The sequence below is a fragment of the Microdochium trichocladiopsis genome (genome assembly GCF_020744255.1).
Source record: "Microdochium trichocladiopsis strain MPI-CAGE-CH-0230 chromosome Unknown B0I36scaffold_2, whole genome shotgun sequence".
Lineage (NCBI taxonomy): Eukaryota > Fungi > Ascomycota > Sordariomycetes > Xylariales > Microdochiaceae > Microdochium > Microdochium trichocladiopsis.
This window is the reverse complement of record NW_025763545.1, coordinates 2328706-2345638: the sequence shown is the minus strand read 5'-3', so window position 1 is coordinate 2345638 and position 16933 is coordinate 2328706. Positions and strand designations below refer to the sequence as shown.

General features: G+C 56.0%; 6 protein-coding genes across 6 annotated transcripts; 3 read left to right on the top strand and 3 right to left on the bottom strand.

Moving 5' to 3' along the window:
* Positions 1 to 1986: 1986 nt before the first annotated feature.
* Positions 1987 to 2788, top strand: B0I36DRAFT_372095 (glycoside hydrolase; the record flags this gene model as incomplete). Its single annotated transcript, XM_046160078.1, has 2 exons — positions 1987 to 2386; positions 2496 to 2788. The coding sequence occupies 2 exons, from the start codon at positions 1987 to 1989 to the stop codon at positions 2786 to 2788; spliced, it is 693 nt and encodes a 230-aa protein (XP_046016916.1).
* A 1358-nt stretch (positions 2789 to 4146) lies between these two features.
* Positions 4147 to 6002, bottom strand: B0I36DRAFT_71126 (P-loop containing nucleoside triphosphate hydrolase protein). Its single transcript, XM_046163254.1, has 4 exons — positions 5748 to 6002; positions 5543 to 5661; positions 4513 to 5481; positions 4147 to 4457 (listed from the first exon to the last, which is right to left on the bottom strand). Exons 1-4 carry the CDS (start codon positions 5861 to 5863, stop codon positions 4243 to 4245), a joined length of 1419 nt encoding a protein of 472 aa, XP_046016915.1. The 5' UTR covers positions 5864 to 6002; the 3' UTR covers positions 4147 to 4242.
* A 428-nt stretch (positions 6003 to 6430) lies between these two features.
* Positions 6431 to 7892, bottom strand: B0I36DRAFT_314831 (heavy-metal-associated domain-containing protein). The gene is made up of 2 exons (XM_046152818.1): positions 7434 to 7892; positions 6431 to 7375 (listed from the first exon to the last, which is right to left on the bottom strand). Exons 1-2 carry the CDS (start codon positions 7543 to 7545, stop codon positions 6735 to 6737), a joined length of 753 nt encoding a protein of 250 aa, XP_046016914.1. The 5' UTR covers positions 7546 to 7892; the 3' UTR covers positions 6431 to 6734.
* A 401-nt stretch (positions 7893 to 8293) lies between these two features.
* On the top strand, positions 8294 to 8920 carry B0I36DRAFT_345857 (ribosomal protein L13; the record flags this gene model as incomplete). The annotated part of the gene is made up of 2 exons (XM_046156400.1): positions 8294 to 8314; positions 8402 to 8920. The coding sequence occupies 2 exons, from the start codon at positions 8294 to 8296 to the stop codon at positions 8918 to 8920; spliced, it is 540 nt and encodes a 179-aa protein (XP_046016913.1).
* A 613-nt stretch (positions 8921 to 9533) lies between these two features.
* On the bottom strand, positions 9534 to 10979 carry B0I36DRAFT_428351 (uncharacterized protein; the record flags this gene model as incomplete). The annotated part of the gene is made up of 2 exons (XM_046162454.1): positions 9740 to 10979; positions 9534 to 9655 (listed from the first exon to the last, which is right to left on the bottom strand). The coding sequence occupies exons 1-2, from the start codon at positions 10521 to 10523 to the stop codon at positions 9534 to 9536; spliced, it is 906 nt and encodes a 301-aa protein (XP_046016912.1). The 5' UTR covers positions 10524 to 10979.
* Positions 10980 to 12388: 1409 nt separating this feature from the next.
* B0I36DRAFT_236063 (Rapamycin-insensitive companion of mTOR, N-term-domain-containing protein) lies at positions 12389 to 16448 on the top strand (the record flags this gene model as incomplete). The annotated part of the gene is made up of 2 exons (XM_046149442.1): positions 12389 to 14779; positions 14832 to 16448. The coding sequence occupies 2 exons, from the start codon at positions 12389 to 12391 to the stop codon at positions 16446 to 16448; spliced, it is 4008 nt and encodes a 1335-aa protein (XP_046016911.1).
* Between the last annotated feature and the right edge of the window lie 485 nt (positions 16449 to 16933).

Genomic DNA, 16933 nt, shown 5'->3' with positions numbered 1-16933 from the left:
GAGAAGCGTTCATTTCAACTTTTCCGCCCAGTAGGGTGTTCACCGGGGCGACCCGGGAAGGCGAGCTTAGATGCACGCGGAGAGTTGAAACCAGAGAATGTATCTGATGGGTGCAATGCACTACACAACTGGAGAGGGGGGGAAAGGGTCAGAAATAGATCTGGACGGGGCAGCACGTTTGTCTCTACAGTCTTACAGTCTCACAGTCTCACGTCAGCCCGTTGCTGCTGCTGCTGGGGCGGCGCAGTCAAGAGTTCCATACCTATGTGTCGAAAGTAGCGGGTGAGGATATATGATACACATGTACACACACTCTCTCACTCACTTACTCACTCACTTACTCATCAACACACGCACAGGGAGGGAGAAGGGGGGGGGTTACATGGCTTGATAAAGAGACGGCCTGGCAGGGATGAACGGGCGGTGTCGTGGTGTCGTGGATGCACTCAGCGTGGTTTGGCAACAGGAAGGGATATCGGTTGGTCGGTGCTTGGGCGGTGTTATATCTGACGGCGAGCATTCACATCTTTTAATCGCCTGACTGGCTGTCTGTTTTGTGCTCCCCCCCCCCCCCCCCCCGGGTGCCAACAGAAAACCTGCGCGTTTGGTTTTTAGAAGTCTAGGCAGAGTTGCAGGGGAAGGGGTGGCGCGACATTAAGGTTTTGATATCTGCTGAGCAATAGTTGTTGAGGTCATTCTAAGGGAAACGATATATAGATGGATGATGTCGTGGGCGATCTCACCACACAGACGCACAATGCGACAAACTTGAAACATGAATACATGTTTACCAGAATAAACTATCCCCCCGCGAAAACTTGATGGCGAGAATGGAAAGAACAACAGCAAAGGAGTTCATCACGATGCTGAAAAGTCTGCGTCCAGCATGTCACCATTTCCAAAATACCAGCCCTTGTGCTGGGCTCGTCATGAACCGTCTCACAATCGTGGCGTGTATAAGCTGCCGTGCGTAACTGATCCGCTTTCCCATACTTGACAGTCATATTTGATTCCAGGTTTCTAACCAGGAGAGATTGCCATCTGACTTGTTTAGCTGGCCTGCATTCATGGAGGAGGTCCTTGAGCCAGGCGTGATAGCGGGTAACGTAATGATGTAAAGTTGGTGTTAGAATATCAAGGACAGGAAGGAGCAAGCTATGAGTGGCACATCGGCAAGTCAACCAAAGTCAGCAACTCTTGGCCTCACAAATAGACACACGGACGACCGTGACCCCAACCTTTACCTCGGGAAACCTCGACTCCCCGAAATGACAACAGCAATGCCAACATCGTCCACGTGGGACGGTGACGGGCAAAGCTTGAGATTGCCAAGCTGGACCGTATCTTCCGCAGGATACGACATCAAGGCCACACCTGGCGTTTTTCTGACAACGTTCATGCTACCTTTGTCGTTTTTTTTTTTCAAAAGACAGGCCCGCACGCCCCTGCTCGGCGGCAGATCGACGGCGGCTCGACGGCCCGATTGCGTAGAGCCGTGCTGCCGACCGCACGATGCCCGCTTGTGCATGCGTCGCTCAACAAGGGGGGGGGGAGGCTTGAATTAATTCCCCGATGACAATGAAACGTCCATGCTTGTTGGTTTTCGGCACGGGATAGGGCAGAGCGTTCACTGTCACGTCGATCGTGGGTAGGATGACTTTGGGATGCATGGGTGCTAGGGATTATGCCTTCCAGAATTGCCCATTTTGGCATGCCGCAACGAGACGTTCCGTGTTGTCGGAGGCACAACATCATCAGGGTTCGGCGTGGGAATAACGTGATGGTATTGCGGCGGTCCGGCCCCCCCATGGGAAGAAGGATCAATTGGCAATCATGGATCTGTGATCATCAGACTGTATAAGATGACTGTTTGTTCCAGGCCGTCGTCTTTGCAGCGGGATAGATCAAGTAGTGACATCCACCTAACCTTCGACAACGCCTACGACAACTACCAAATAGACAGACAAGAAAAGCCCATCCGCAAAGATGAAATTGACCGCCCTCGTCCTCCTGCCCACCTTGGCCGCCGCGGCACCACACTACACCTTCCCCAAGCTCACGGGCGAGGCCGAGTGGTCCTCTGTCCGGCAGACGGCCAACTGGCAGAACAACGGCCCCGTGACGGACGTTTCGTCCGAGGCGATCCGTTGCTACGAGCGGTCCCCCGGCACCGCCGCCCCGGCCACCGCCTCCGTCCAGGCCGGCGGTGCCATCCGCTGGTCCGCCAGCCAGGCCGTCTACCACCCGGGCGCGCTGAGCGCGTACATGGCAAAGGTCCCCTCGGGCAGCACCGCCGCGACATTCAACGGCGCCGGCCAGGTCTGGTTCAAGGTCTACCAGGACTACCCGACCACGTCCCAGAACCAGTACCAGTTCCCCAGCCTGAGTGAGTGTCTTGTGTCTCTCTCCCTGGTTTCTGGCCATGTGTATAATCAGTCAAGTAGTCCAAAACTAACAAGAAACGCGTTCCCCTCCACCCCCTCACGGCAAAATAGACAAGGCAGACTTCTCCTTCAACATCCCCTCCTGCCTCCCCTCGGGCGACTACCTCTTCCGCATCGAGCATGTCGCGCTTCATGCCGCCGGCCAGGCCAACGGCGCCCAGTTCTACATCTCGTGCGCCCAGATCGCCGTCAAGGGCGGCAGCGGCTCCAAGTCCCCCAGCGGGAACCAGCTCGTCTCCTTCCCTGGCGCCTACAAGCCCAGCGATCCAGGCTTGCTCGTCAACATCTACAACACTGGAGGCAAGGCATACACCCCGGCCGGCCCCAGCGTCTTCACCTGCTAAATGGGGCCGACAGAGTTCTCATGGGAACGAGAGCGAGATGGGTAGGGTCAGCCAGAGGGACAAGAATCGGGGACATGTTCCAGAGTGTATATTTGCCGATACATTGAGACCTCATCACAAATACCTTGCTAACGCCACTTGGGTCACAATCCTGTTGTAAATGCAAGTAGTACACGCAAGTCTAAGAAACTCTTTTGAGGTATCATAATAACTATCTCAGAAACTATGGCCAGAAGCTATCTGTAGAACACATCGAGTGGCTATCACGAGCATATCTGATCCCGAAGGATCAGGCGCTACCTAGGCTGATAAGCCTTGCTACAAGCTGTCCCAACTCCAATCCACGTCAGAAGACGAAAATCCGGAGCTGAACTCAGCCGCAGTCGACACATCCTAGAGATTAAAGCTCTAACGGCCCTTCGTCCTTTTCTCCGCAGTCTGGTAAGCTGGAAACAATCTAATGAAACCAAGAACGAGTCGACAAGTATACACGGATGTCTTGGCTCATGTGCAAGACACGGGCCATTTGTCGTGCGTCAATATTACCGAGTCTAAATCAACCATACCCTCTAAACACAACGCCGTCGGTGCTTGTTGATGAAAAAGGAAAAGTCTCGCTGCGTGGGGCGGTTTATGTGAGTGAACGTAACGATGCCGAATTTCTTTTACCAGCGTCGGTTGTTACCCAGCGCCATGGAGTTGGCACCGCCGGCACCACCACCGCCGCCACGGTGACCACCACGGCCCCAACCTCCTCTGCCGCCGTAACGGCCACCGCCGCCACCGCCATAGCGAGCCATCTCGGCAAGGCGAGGGTCGATCTGCTGCTTGGCCTCCTGGAGAACATTGACCAAGTCACGAGCCTGCTTCGAGTCTACGCGGACGTTAATATCCCATGTCATGAAAACGGGTGGATATGTGCTTACTGTCAGTGGTGAAGAGGGTGATGGCAGTACCAGTGGCACCAGCACGACCGGTACGACCAATACGGTGGATGTAGTCCTCAGAGTTGTTCGGGTAATCATAGTTGATCACATGTGTGATGTTGCGCACATCTTTACATAAGGAAAATGGTTAGCTTCAAAAGTGACTAGAGATCTTGTGGCAAGATCTCGTAGCAATGTCCCAGCGACGGACCGCACAACCGGGCGTGCGGATCCGTGCTCCTCTCCGCGGAGAACGGGGCCTTCTGTTGCGTTTTGTCATGCCACTCAACAGAGTAGAAGTGCGAATGGTCCGGGTCCTCAAATTTCTGGGAGACATCGAGACAGCTTGGCTGTTTCAAGATGCCGACTCCACAACTGCTTCACAGTAACGATGGCACAGGCGGCGCATATCGACGGCGCGGCACCTGAGCCATGCCAGAAATCCCGACAATCCAGGGTTGGAATGGAGAACCACAAGACACAATCAAATAGGACATGCATGTGCGCAATCGAGAGAGCCCCTAGACGTCAGAAGACAGCAAAAGCGGACTCAAGACCGCTGAAGAGCTTGCTACGAGAAAAGAGAGAGCAGGAAAGGGGGCGGGGAGGGGAGGAGGGGGTAGTTTTATTCATACCAATACCACGCGAAGCTACATCGGTAGCAACCATGACGGGACTCTTGCCAGTCTTGAACTGGTCGAGGACCCAGTCACGCTCGTTCTGCTGCTTGTCGCCGTGGATAGCTGGGGCCATGTTAGCGGGCCGGTTTCCAAAGTAAAAATGAGCAGGTTGACTTACAAAGTGCGGGCCAGCCGTCTTGGCGAAGGAAGCGTGTGATATCATCAGCAACACGTTTGGTACCAACGAAGATGAGGCACTTGTTGGAGTGATCCTCCATGACCTTTTCCAGGTGCTTGATCATGCGGTCACGCTTTTCACTCTCAGACACGACCTCAACAATCTGTGTAATGCGATGGTTGGCAGACAGATCCAGCGAACCAATGTTGACCTGGATAAAGTCTGTCTGGAACTCGGCCGCGAGCGCACGGACTTCCTTGGGCCATGTAGCAGAGTACATGAGGGTCTGACGGTCGGGGCGAATCTGGCTGATGATCTTGCGGATCTGCGGCTCGAAACCCATGTCAAGCATGCGATCAGCCTCATCAAGGACGAGGTAGGTGACACGACGCAGGTTAGTCTTGCCACCCTCGAGCATGTCGATGAGACGGCCGGGGGTTGCAATGCAGACTTCGACACCACGCGACAGGTCACGGATCTGGGGTCCACGGGGAACACCACCGTAGACGCAAGTGTTGCGGATTCTGGAGGACTTGCCGAACTTGGTGATCTCCTGCTGGATCTGGACAGCAAGCTCACGGGTCGGGGCAAGGACGAGGACGATGGGGCCATCACCAGGAGCCAGCAGAGGTTGGGCGTTGATGTGGACAATGGCGGGCAAACAGTAGGTGAGGGTCTTTCCGGAACCAGTCTCGGCAATACCGACAACATCGCGACCGGAGAGAGCCATGGGCCAGCCCTGGGACTGAATGGCGGTGGGGGCAGGGAAGCCCTGAGCCTTGACCTCGTCCATGACATAACGGGGGAAACCAGCCTCGTCGAAGGTCTCGACAGGCTTAGGAATATCGGTACCAGTAACAGCCATCTGGTGGTCGCGACGGAAACGGTCGACTTCGCTCTGGGGACGGTTGGCAACCGACTCAGCCTCCTTGTAGAAGGACTTCTCGAACTTGGGAAGGGTGCTCAGATCTAGGATATTCGTTAGTAATCGTGCGAAGGCAATCGCGAGTGCTGAATGACTTTTACTTACCCCAGGTCTGGGTTTGAAGTCCAGCACCGAGCTTGGACATGCGGTCACCACCGCCACCGCCGTAGCCACCACCACCACCACCGTAGCCGCCGCCGCCGCCGCTGTAGCCGTTGGAGCCACTGTTTCATGTCAGTATCGCAGACTTCGGAGCGAGGAGACGGCGTGTCAGGCTTTTGGGCTTGGACGCAGAAAGGTTACAACTTACCCGTAGTCGTTGCGACCACCGCCGCCACCGTATCTGTCGTTGGAACCGCCGTAGCCGCCTCCGCGACCACCACCACCGTGACCGCCGCCGTAGCCGCCGCCGCCGCCGTAAGACATGATGTTTGGTGGAGTATGTGAGATTGGTGTGATGGGATGAAAGGCTGATTGCGCGACCGAGGATTCAAGGGGCGCGCGCCTGGTGTTTGGGCAATGAGCAGGACAAGAACAAGATTATGCGCAGAAAACGAGACTGCGAGATGCTGCGTGCCAAATGAGCGGAGCAAGCGAGGTCGATGGGGGTGTTCAGACCAGCGTTCTGTGGGTGAAGGCAGGCAGGATCGCGATGATGTGCGAAGGACAAAAGGTGCAGGAGCGAAGGACCCCGAAAGTTTGCTCTCAAAAGATAAACAGCAATCGAGCAGACACTTTGCCGCGCGCAGATAAAAGTGGGACCGATAGGCAGGCAAGCCAGGATAAGACGGGCGGAAAACCCTGCCCAGCGAAGGAGAAGGAAAAAAAAAAGTCGGCGCTGCTGCACAGCACGCTGAAGGCCCGCTCCAGGGGGCAAGAGCGTCACTTTTGCCCCCTTAGCCCGGGTCTGTCTGCCACTGGCCCTGAACGCGCCGGAAGGCGAACAGAAGATGTAACCCTGCTTCTGCCCACTTGCCAAGCAGGGCATTGCATGCATGCTAGTCACCCTCAACCCAAAGCACATCCACCTCTGAGATGTGTAGACTTACTGGGGAAGAGGTCGATTCCATCTCTTCCTCACACGAGCCCGTATTGCGTCAGAAGTCGAGCTGCAAGCCATGCTTGTTGAGCGGCAAAACGGAACAATCAACTATTAGCATATAGTAGTCGCTGTGTGACCACTCCCATCACAGATCAACCAAAGACTTGCACATTTCGGGGCAAGGAAGGCCAGGCCGTGAAAAATGCAGTGCTTGCGCCATATCATCCATCACGCTTGAGGCTAGCAACAAGTTCCTTATATCATGCCCTTCGACACCTGATCTTTCCGCTCCTCCCACAACGTCTTGCCCGTGCAAGAGCACACAGCCTTGTCGTTATCCCACATCCCAGCACTCCTCGCAATGACACCCAGCACAGTGCTCTCGTTGTTATCAAGCTCTGTCTTGTTGGCGTCCTGTTGAGTGACAACCATGGCGTGGCCAATGATCTCCCACACCTGAAGCGGGTGATCGGTAAACATGGAGCCCTTGCCGTCCTTACCAACGTCGATAGTCCCAAGAAAGCCTCGAGCCTGCCCCGTGCTGTTGTCGCCAGCCCACGCAGGGCCAGTCGATGAAGCCCCGTATTGCAAGTTTCCATACTCCCTGATTGTTGCATTGTATTTGCCAGGCTGCACGCCGTGGATGGTAAGATCGACAATCGTGGCCGTGGGTGACACAGACACCATGCGAGCCAGGCCACGGACATTCCTGGGATCCAGCCACGAGCTCATTTGGACGGCTCCAGGTGGAAGTTCGGACTCGCCTCCGCCATCGCCTTGCCTCTGGTGAAATGTCTCGAGAATGCAGACGGCGGCACCGTTTGTGGTACCGGAGCCTCGCAGTATCGCATCGCGGCCCGTCGCCTCGATCGCCTTGACGATACTGGATGGTGCAGCTGTCAAGCAAAGTCAATATCCTACACGCTGAGTCCCGTCCGAGCAGTGTGTTCTCACCTGTACCCTCGACTGTGACTTGCTGCTTCTCGAGGTCCGCATCGACCCGGTTGACACCATCAAGAGCGTGCAGTGAGTCGGATACGGACTTGACACAGCTCTCGCATGTCATGTGGACAGCAAAAAGCGTCTGGCTCACGGTGCATTGTCAGATCGCAGAGTTGCATGCATACGGAATGTGTGCTCTGCACTGACTTGGAAAGGAGTCTTGACTTGATTCTGGACGGCCATCTTGCCTGCTGAGAGATTCGCCTCGGCGTGCTTCTTCGGTTGCCAAGTTGTGTAGTGGAGATGTGATGTCCCGTAAAAGCCAACGGTGGCACAGCCCGTGAGAGTAGCGATCTGTGTATATGTGATGCGTGATAGCAACCGGGGCATAATACAGCAGAGTCGATCCGGAGAGTGATGTATGATATCAACCAGAAATCATTCGACTTACACAATCCTGGCCGGCCCGGGCGCCCCAGGGTGCTATTGTTCGGTTGCTTTGTAATAGGACCCGGCCGCACTGCCGGGGCCGGTGCTGGAGCTCCGGATGACCTTGCCACCTGGCGCAGCTGCCCTCTGCCACTTTGGCATGTGGTCGCAACCAATTGGCAGCTGGCCGCCACAACATTGCTGCAACCAACGTCGCCATGCCATAGGACCGTCGGGTGTCCAATGGGCATTGCTAGGAAATTTTAGGGTCGAACGCACGACGATCAACTGCACACACCGCGCACTCAAAACGACGACCAGCCCTTGCCTGGCTGCCAGCGAACACTTTGCCAGAGCCGGCCCTGGGTGACTGTCGACGCACATATCATTGACCTCTCAAACATCACGACAAGGGGCCAGTCCCCTCACCCAAAAGCGCCAACATGTCGCAGACACTCGGTCTGGTATGTGACCCCCCCCAGCCGGCATTATCCCTATTAACCTCGCACGAGTCTTGCTTGCTTGCTAACGGTCTTGTCCGCTCCTTACAGACCAAGTTGGCCTACTCCCGGACATGGCACCACATCTCGGCCTCGGCACCACACCCTACGCTCTCGACACAACCTAATGTGACGCCGCCGTCACTAGGCCGGCTCGCCTCGCGCATCGCGACGATTCTGTGCGGCAAGCACAAGCCGATCTGGGACCCCTCGACCGACTGCGGCGACTACGTCGTCGTGACGAATTGCGCGGCGCTGCACACAACGGGCAACAAGAAATGGCAGAAGACGTACTACCGGCACAACACGCGGCCGGGCTCGCTGAAGCACGTCACCATGGACGTCCTCATGGCCAAGCACGGCGGCGCCGAGATCCTGAGGAAGGCTGTCAGCGGCATGCTGCCCAAGAACCGCCTGCGTGACAAGCGGCTGGCGCGGCTTAAGGCGTTCGAGGCCGACGCGCATCCGTACAAGCAGAATATTGTCCGGTTCGGCGGCGTGCAGGTCGGCAAGGAGGGCTGGGAGGATGCTGCGAGGGCGATCAGAGAGGCTGGGTCGGAAAGGTTATAGATGGTCGCACGGTGGAAGGAGAGAGAGAGAGAGACAGATGATCATCTGCGCACATGGCATGGGCATGGGCTTAGCCTGGGAATGGCTATGACACTTCGAACTCAAGAAATTCCTACCTTTCAGTAGGCAAAGTTCTGGGGACGAATCCAAGGCGACGACATTGAGTCGACCTACGCAGAAACAGGCCAGCCGAATCTGGCCGTGTACAAACACACCCTGTACAATTGTTAAATACAAAATGATGCAAGCAATGGCAACTCTGGAATGCTCAGGTGGTACACGAAATTCTGACGGTGCCGCAACGCCGCAATGTGCAGAGCAGCCGCGGAAATTTTATTTCGACATGAGCATGCCACAGCTTCACCATTTTCATGTCATGCAGACACACGCTCATGAGCAGAGACCTGAGCCAATCACATATCGCACATTGTGGCCCATTATCGCATCATCAGAAAGCCATGCTTTCTATTTCTTTTTGGATCGGTATTTAGTTTATACACAAACGACCATCATTTGGTCGGCAAAAGTTTGATATCAAAACCAACGCCTGAGCTTGAAAACCGGGAAATTCAAGAAAACGCAATACCCATGCCGCGATCCCTGCCCTGCACGTCTACAATACTGCCCGCTGGTCGCGGGAGACCTCGACCTTGATGAGGCCATTGGGCCCGGACTGTGGTACATAGACCTCGGCGTCCTTGCCCGTGTTCTTGATGCCCTTGTGCCACGAGAGGTCTGAGAAGGTTGTAAGTCAGCAAGCCGGCCCGTAGATGATGCGTTTCTGGCTGATGAGAGCCAAATATTGGATAGAAGACTTACCGAGCTCAAAGTAGTGCTTGTTGGGCAGTGCGTAAAACACCTTTGCGACGTCCGGCGCGGCATCCAGAATCTGCTCGCACATCTTGTACATGGTGGCCTGCACGGAGGGGCTCTCCTCCTTGGCAAACGTGGAGAGGGTGATCTCACGGGCGGCCGCCCAGGCCTTGTCGAACACGGCGGTCTTGTCGTTGACGGCCTGCAGCGAGGGGAAGAGCTTCCAGGTCCAGGCGGCGTCGACGTCGGTGGACAGGATGCGGTCCCAGGTCTCGGGGAGGGTGGTGTACTCGTCGCGGACAAAGCCGTGGAAGGCCGAGCCCGTGCTCTTGAGGACGGTGAGCTTCTTGATGGAGCTTTCAATCAGGGTGCCCTTGCCGCGGATCACGCGAACCGCGACGTTGCGCGTCTCCTCGCCGTCACGGAAGAAGCTGTGCGGGTGCGGCTTGCCGTCGACAATCATGCGAGTCCAACGGTGCTGGATGACGTCAATGTTGGCAACGGTGATGTGCGGGTAGCGGTCGATGAAGTGTTGGCCCAGCGTGGCTGACCAGACCTCGATGGGGTTGACCGGGTGCTCCTTGGCCTTGATGTAGATGGTGTTCTTGATTGAGTCGGTCGCCACGACGACGCTGTTGTCCGCCTTTGTGTACGAGGTCTCGATGGCGCCCTCGAGTAGACAGCACACGGTCAGCTCTGTCACGGTCTGCGTGCCGGCCGCGGCGTCGCGCTCAACCTTGTAGACGCGGACATTGTCCTTGCCGTAACGGGCTGCAGATACAAAGGGCATCTTGTGAGAAATTGACGAATTTCCTGTTACTGGGGGTTGAGGCGATTGATGATGATGAGGACAGTGTTTCCAGATGGAAGCAGCAGCGAGAAGGTTGAGGCGGAGGCAAAGGGTGACGAGATAATGCAAGTCTACAACAAGAGGCAAGCGGCGGGCTGATATCAATTGATTGAGTTGAATGAGGGCTAGCCTGGAGGAAGCTCGAGATAAGGGACCGATGGCTTTATATGGCTGTCCTAGGTGACGTCCCGTCCGTGGCAGTCCCTGTGCCGGCGAGGGCCTGAGCTCCGGATCCAGCCGTCCGCCTGGCTCTGGTCGCCGCCGCCGCCGCCAACAAGGCTCCGTGATGTTGCCCCAGTGGGAGATCCAGGGGTTGTTCAATTGTTGCGATGCGGCCTGGCCCAGCGACGGCACATGGGGCGTCTCCGAGAGGCGCGTGTGGGGGGAGATAGCGGGTTCCCCGTCGCGTGGTACGACGGAGCAGGCCGGCAGCGGCCGCCTCCTTGCTGTGGCCACCGGCCTCAGGCGGGCTCGGCCGGTCCAGTCATGCCAGGCACGAGGACTGCCCAGGTGGTCTAGCCTGGAGCGAGACCTTTGGCGGCCGGCTTGGGTCGACTGAACCTCGTCGTCTTATTGCAAAGTCTGACCTGATGGGCAGCCATCTTTCTGCTCATGTCTTTTGAGACATGTCGCTCTAGTCAATCCTCAACTTATGAGCTTCAAGTACGACAGCATAAGGCCTTACTGCGTCAGGACATCTCAAAATGGTCTTTCGAACCCTCCGCTCACACATACTCGACTTGGACATTTTCACACTTGTCGCGGTCGTTCTGGGTTAAACAGTAGCATCATTTTTTCCACATCCGCAGGCTGCCCTAAACAGCACAGGCGATCTGGCCTGCTAGAGCGTTTTCATCCACGAAGTAATTTTGGGTTACCTTATAAGGGACTTTACCATGCATCACGAGTCCTGCGTGGGGACACTTGGACCGTGGATCTGCCCATAGTCCTGGCGTGCACCTACAACCAAGTCTCAGGGCCATCCGTGGATCGCAGGGCTACCACAAGATGGTGCAAGTGGGGCCTTTCGTCTGCACCTTGTGACGCAGTCCGTCCGTTCTTGGGAGGTCTGCTTGACTACATTACTCTATGCTCTTCTGAACCGGCTGTGGTTTTTGCTTTTGATGGTCCTGTAGCTCTCCAAAGGAAGGCGTTGTGTCTTGCAACGTCTCTTGCCAAGACTAGAGTGGAGGGGTGCTTGCTCCTCACTTCATGTTCACCACCACCAAGCTTGCTCGCTCCCCCACAGCTGCTCAGGCGCTCTCCACAACCTCCATCCAGCCTCGCGGCACCTCTGACGTTGTTTCCCACGTCGCGATCCCCTCGCTCTGCACCCGTGCCTGCAGACTGCTGGCGCTGACACGGCTTTCGACGTTGTCGAGAGTCTGCCAGATCTCCCTTTTGTCTTCGTCGACCGCCGCCTGTTGACAGGCCGCTTCGTTCGCTTCCCTCTCCGACTGGGTGACCGTGTGCCTCTTCCACCACAATCGAACCTGCCTCCGCACTCGAATACGAAATCTCTCCCCACGCTTGTCACAACGAGTGACCCATCTCAACTGACCGACAACGTCCATCTCAACGTGCCCAGCCAGAGGCAGGCTAGTTGGGCTGACTCGCCGCGAACCCTATCGAGCAACGACCGCCACTCGGCCGATCCTGTTCCTCTGCGCGACCCCTCCACGCGACAGCCGTCAAACCCCCTTACGGCTTCTGGCCAGTGGTTCATCTATGCGATCGCTGTCTGTCGGGTGAGCCGCTCCTTGGGGACTGTCCCAGCGGGCGGACACTAGACACGACCTGCGACAATGTTGGGCTCCTCGTCCGGCATGCCGGCGCAGAAGTCGTACACCACACAGGCGCCCGGCTCACTCAAGCCGTCCACAGCAGCTGGGCGGACAAGTCTTGATCGAGACGGGGGCCTCCAGCCACCGGGCGCGTCCAATGTATCGCGCAACAACCTGTCGGCTTCTGCCGTGTCCTTCGGGGCGAGGAGCAACATGAACTCCTCCCCCGCACCGGGCAGCTTCAGTTCTGAACTTCGCAGCCAAACCTTGCAGTCGCGAGCAGGTTCCAGGGTCGAGACATATGGTCAGGACCAGCTAGATGAAGACGAGGACGCAGCGTACGAGCGCGCGCTGAATTCCGCCAAGGATGCGCTCAACCGTGAGATCAAGATCAAAGAAGGCAGTGAAAACCTACTGGAGGCGCTCAATGCGAAGAAAGCCAAGGTCGCCAAGGAGCAGCGCACGCGTGTCGAGGCTGAGATATCAGCATCCAATGTGAGGATCCGCCAACATCAACAACGGGTTGCTGAGCTGCAGCGCACGAAAGCGACCCCCGCCACGCCGATCAAGGGAAGAAACGATATACCCCAACAGGTTGGATTGCAAAGGTCCCCGGGCAGCGCATCCCGCAGTGACGATGGCTCAGAGGACGACGAACCAACCGAGTCTCCCACGTTCGTAGTCGCCGAAATACTGCAGGCGCTGGAAATGGAGGGTATGACACCCGAATACTACGTCAGCAGAGCAAACAGCCTTGTGGACTTATTCAAGAGGCACCCTACCATCAAGTACGATCTCGTGTGGTCGATTTTCGGCGACCGCATGCAACTCATGCTCTTGAGTGGGAGCAGAGAGGTGGTGGCCGCCGCGTATCGCGTGCTCCGCTATTCCATTTCTGACATATCTTCACTCAAGCGCATCCGCAATCTCAACACTGACTACATGGTGGTGGTCTCGTTGGCAAAGGATCGCAAGGCCGACGTGGAGCGGGAGCAAGCCCTCAAATTCGTCCGGGCGTTCTTGGATGTCAAGGGCGGTGTCAGCGAAGTCTCGCGAGGGCTCGTCCGGACTATCGGTTCAGTCGCCGAATTTGTGGAAGACCGCCTCCGCCCAATTTGCATCGAAACTCTGGCCGAGATCTTGCTGCGCGATCCCGCACTTCTGATCGCTTCTGGAGGCTTGAGTCCGCTGTCAGAAGCACTGGCGGAGGGCACATACAAGTCACCAGAATCGCTCTCTGCGACATTTCTATACTTACTCGACAAACCTCAGACGCGTGTCTACCTGCGTCCAGGAAATCATCTCGAGGTCTTGTTTACAGCCTTCACAGACGTTATATTTTCGTACGAGGCCATTGTCAAGCAGAACTCGAAAGCCATTTCGTCCGCACTTAAGTCATGGTCAGGTCTCATGAGCCTGTGCATGTACAATCTCGGCGCCGTCGCCTCGTTGATTTCGAGCTTGATGCTACCGAATCCTGGCATTCGAGACACGGTCATTGATATGCTTTACTCATTACTTCGCATAAAGCCTCCAGCGTGGGCTACCTCATATCTCGCTGGCCGGCGACTCACGACGTATGGTCGGGTGGCTACCCTCAAGGCGGCAGCCCCTACAAAAACCTCGTCCTGGTTTGAAGAGGATGGTTCGGAACAGAATTTTGTTGATCACTATACGGCGATTCTTCTCGCGACCTTCATCAAAGCTGGAATGATGCCACAGCTACTACTGGTAGCACAGGACACCGACGATCCTACACTGAAGCGCAAAACGACCCTTTTGATTGGGGAGACGCTGAAGCTGGCGAGCAGGCTGCTGCCATCTTCATGGAGTAGTGAGCTTCAACTGCTGCCTGAGCTGTTCTCGGTGGCAGCACAATTCGAGAATGACGAGGCTCGCTTCAATGCCACCGGTATCGTATACCAGATCAGTAGCGTGAGTCGCACACTCTACCGCTCGTCACCGTCTGGTCTCAACTCGGGTTATCTTCCATCGACCCGAACCATAGAGCGACTTGGTTCCGTGGACGAAACCACGAGGCCCGGAGTCTCCATCACCACCGACGATGCCACTTTCCGCCAAATGCTTATCGACTCAGGAGTACTGGGAAGCTCGAATCCCACGAAATGGAACTGGGACGTCATGTTGAAGATCATTGAAGGCCCTCTGCTCAACGGAAAACGGGTGGAGGAGGCTATCAAGGCCTCGAAGTTCCTAAAAAGAATATTCAGCTTCTACCGGCCATTCAAGTACAGGTTCGCAGAGATCAAGAACACGCGCAATACGCAAAAGTACGTACGCGTGGGCTGTGCGCTGATGCACTCTCTGCTCCAAACCGTGGAGGGCACAAGATACTTGACGGACAATAAGCTGCTGCGGCAAATCGCCGAGTGCCTAGCACAATGCGACCCGGTAAGCAATCGTTCTTGCCCTTTGGCGATATCACTGGCTGACCTCCTTAAAGACAAGTGGCATCACTGCGCAATACCCAATGTTTTCGCCTGATCGACTAACCGACACATTGTGCTGTGGCTACTTTCCCATGATCGGTGTCCTCACGGGCTACCGGAAGGGCATGGCGATGTTAGAGAAGTGGCACATATTCAACATGATGTATCACATTGTGGATCTTAAGCAGCGTCCAGATCTCATCAAGCTGCTGCTCTCCAACTTCGATTATAGCATTGCTGGGCATGCTCGCGTTCTGCTCTCGAAAGCGTTGACAGCAGGCACCAAAGACATGCGGATACACGCCACAAACGCACTCAGAAAGTACTCGACTCTGCAGCGACTATCGCCAACCGGACAGGTCATCTCAGACTCGAAATGGGCCATACAGCTTCTGGTGACGCAGCTCTATGATCCAGAGGTCGAGGTGTGCGCGACTGCCGTGAAGATACTGGAGAAGGCGTGCAATAGCAAGCATCTCCTTGAGTACATTGTGGAATGTCGACCTGCCCTCGACCATCTTGGTGAGATAGGTGCGCCTTTGCTGCTGCGGTTCCTGTCGACATCTATTGGATACCATTACTTGGATAACTTGGATTACATCAGCAATGAGATGGATGACTGGTTCCTGGGCCGCAATGACGCGTACGTTGGCTTGATTGAAGCAAGTCTGGCGCGAGCCTTTGTGGACAATGCCGACGAGCACAACAATCGCCTGAGCATGTACGATGACGACCTGGAGTTGGATGCAGATCAGCACATACCACCACACTTCTACCGCGAACTGACCAGGACGAAGGAGGGGTGTCGGCTCCTCGAGGACAAGGGCCACTTTGAAGAGTTTGCGTCCACCATCCGCGAGCTCGGTATGCAATCTGAGGATCCGGAGATTCTCACCAAGGTGAAAGGGTGCCTATGGGCCGTTGGCAACGTTGGTTCAATGGAGCTCGGCGCGCCGTTCCTCGAAGCCACAGATGTGGTCGAGCACATTGTGCAGATTGCCGAATCACACGATGTCATGAGTCTACGTGGGACAGCGTTTTTCGTGCTCGGACTCATTTCAAGGTCGATCCATGGGCTTGAGATCCTGTCGGAGCACGGATGGGAATCCAACACGACCCCGCTCGGTAACTCGCTGGGTTTCTGCATTCCCAAAGATCTGTCAAGGTTCTTCTCTGTACAGCCCTGGAAGTACGAGAGCCCAACCATGATACAGCTCCCACATTCTCAGACAACTCTAAGCCAAACCATCGAGGGCGCACCAGAGGATGAAACAAGCCGGCGGGTGATGGAGCTCATGGTTGAAATGGGCGACATGGTGAAGTACAAGAAAGCCCGCCATGAGCTGGCGCAGATGCGCGGCAAAAAGGACATGGCATTCCGCCAGCCTGTCCTGTTCCGGCGCGTGCTAGCATTCTTGGAAACACACCACTACCGACTACCCGATCGGCATCTTGTGATTGAGCTGTTTGACAAGAACGTGCTGCGGCGTATCGTCTATGGAGACGACAGCGACGAGGAGGTGGAGAGCAGTTCTGGAGACGAGCAGCGCACGGAGCGGCAGAGGAGCATAAGTGACCCTTCTGAGCTTGGCCTTGGTGGTTCGGTGCCTGAGATTCAGGCTTCATTCTGAAGCGGTTTCTCCTGGCCGTGAGCAGCGCGATGCGGACGGCTCCAGCTTGCATTGGAGATGACCTTGGCGCAAGAGGACCGGGTCACGGCGTGTGTTACGGCACGGGGAAAGGCTGCAAAATGAGAGTTTTATTTCTGGAAATTGGAGGTTGCCGTATGGAATGTGAAATGCAAGGTGTTCCGGCTGTAGCAAAAGAGATACCACAGAAATCGATGTTCGAGTTTGGCAAGTTTAATTCGATGCCCTGTTTTCTGCGAACTGCGCAGCATGGCTGTCCCTTGATTTGGGATCTTCTTGGTCTGTTCCCGACCGTGCTGCTCCCGGGGTGCCGATGCCGGACTGTGCCTGGTTGACAAAGCCTCGACTCGGGACGCTGCCGGACGGGTAATGCCGGCCCAGGCGGCGCGGGCTTCCCAGTGTCCATATTCCTGCCGCAGATCCGGTGCCTGGGCCAATCGCTGAAGTACCTGACGCTAACGAACTCT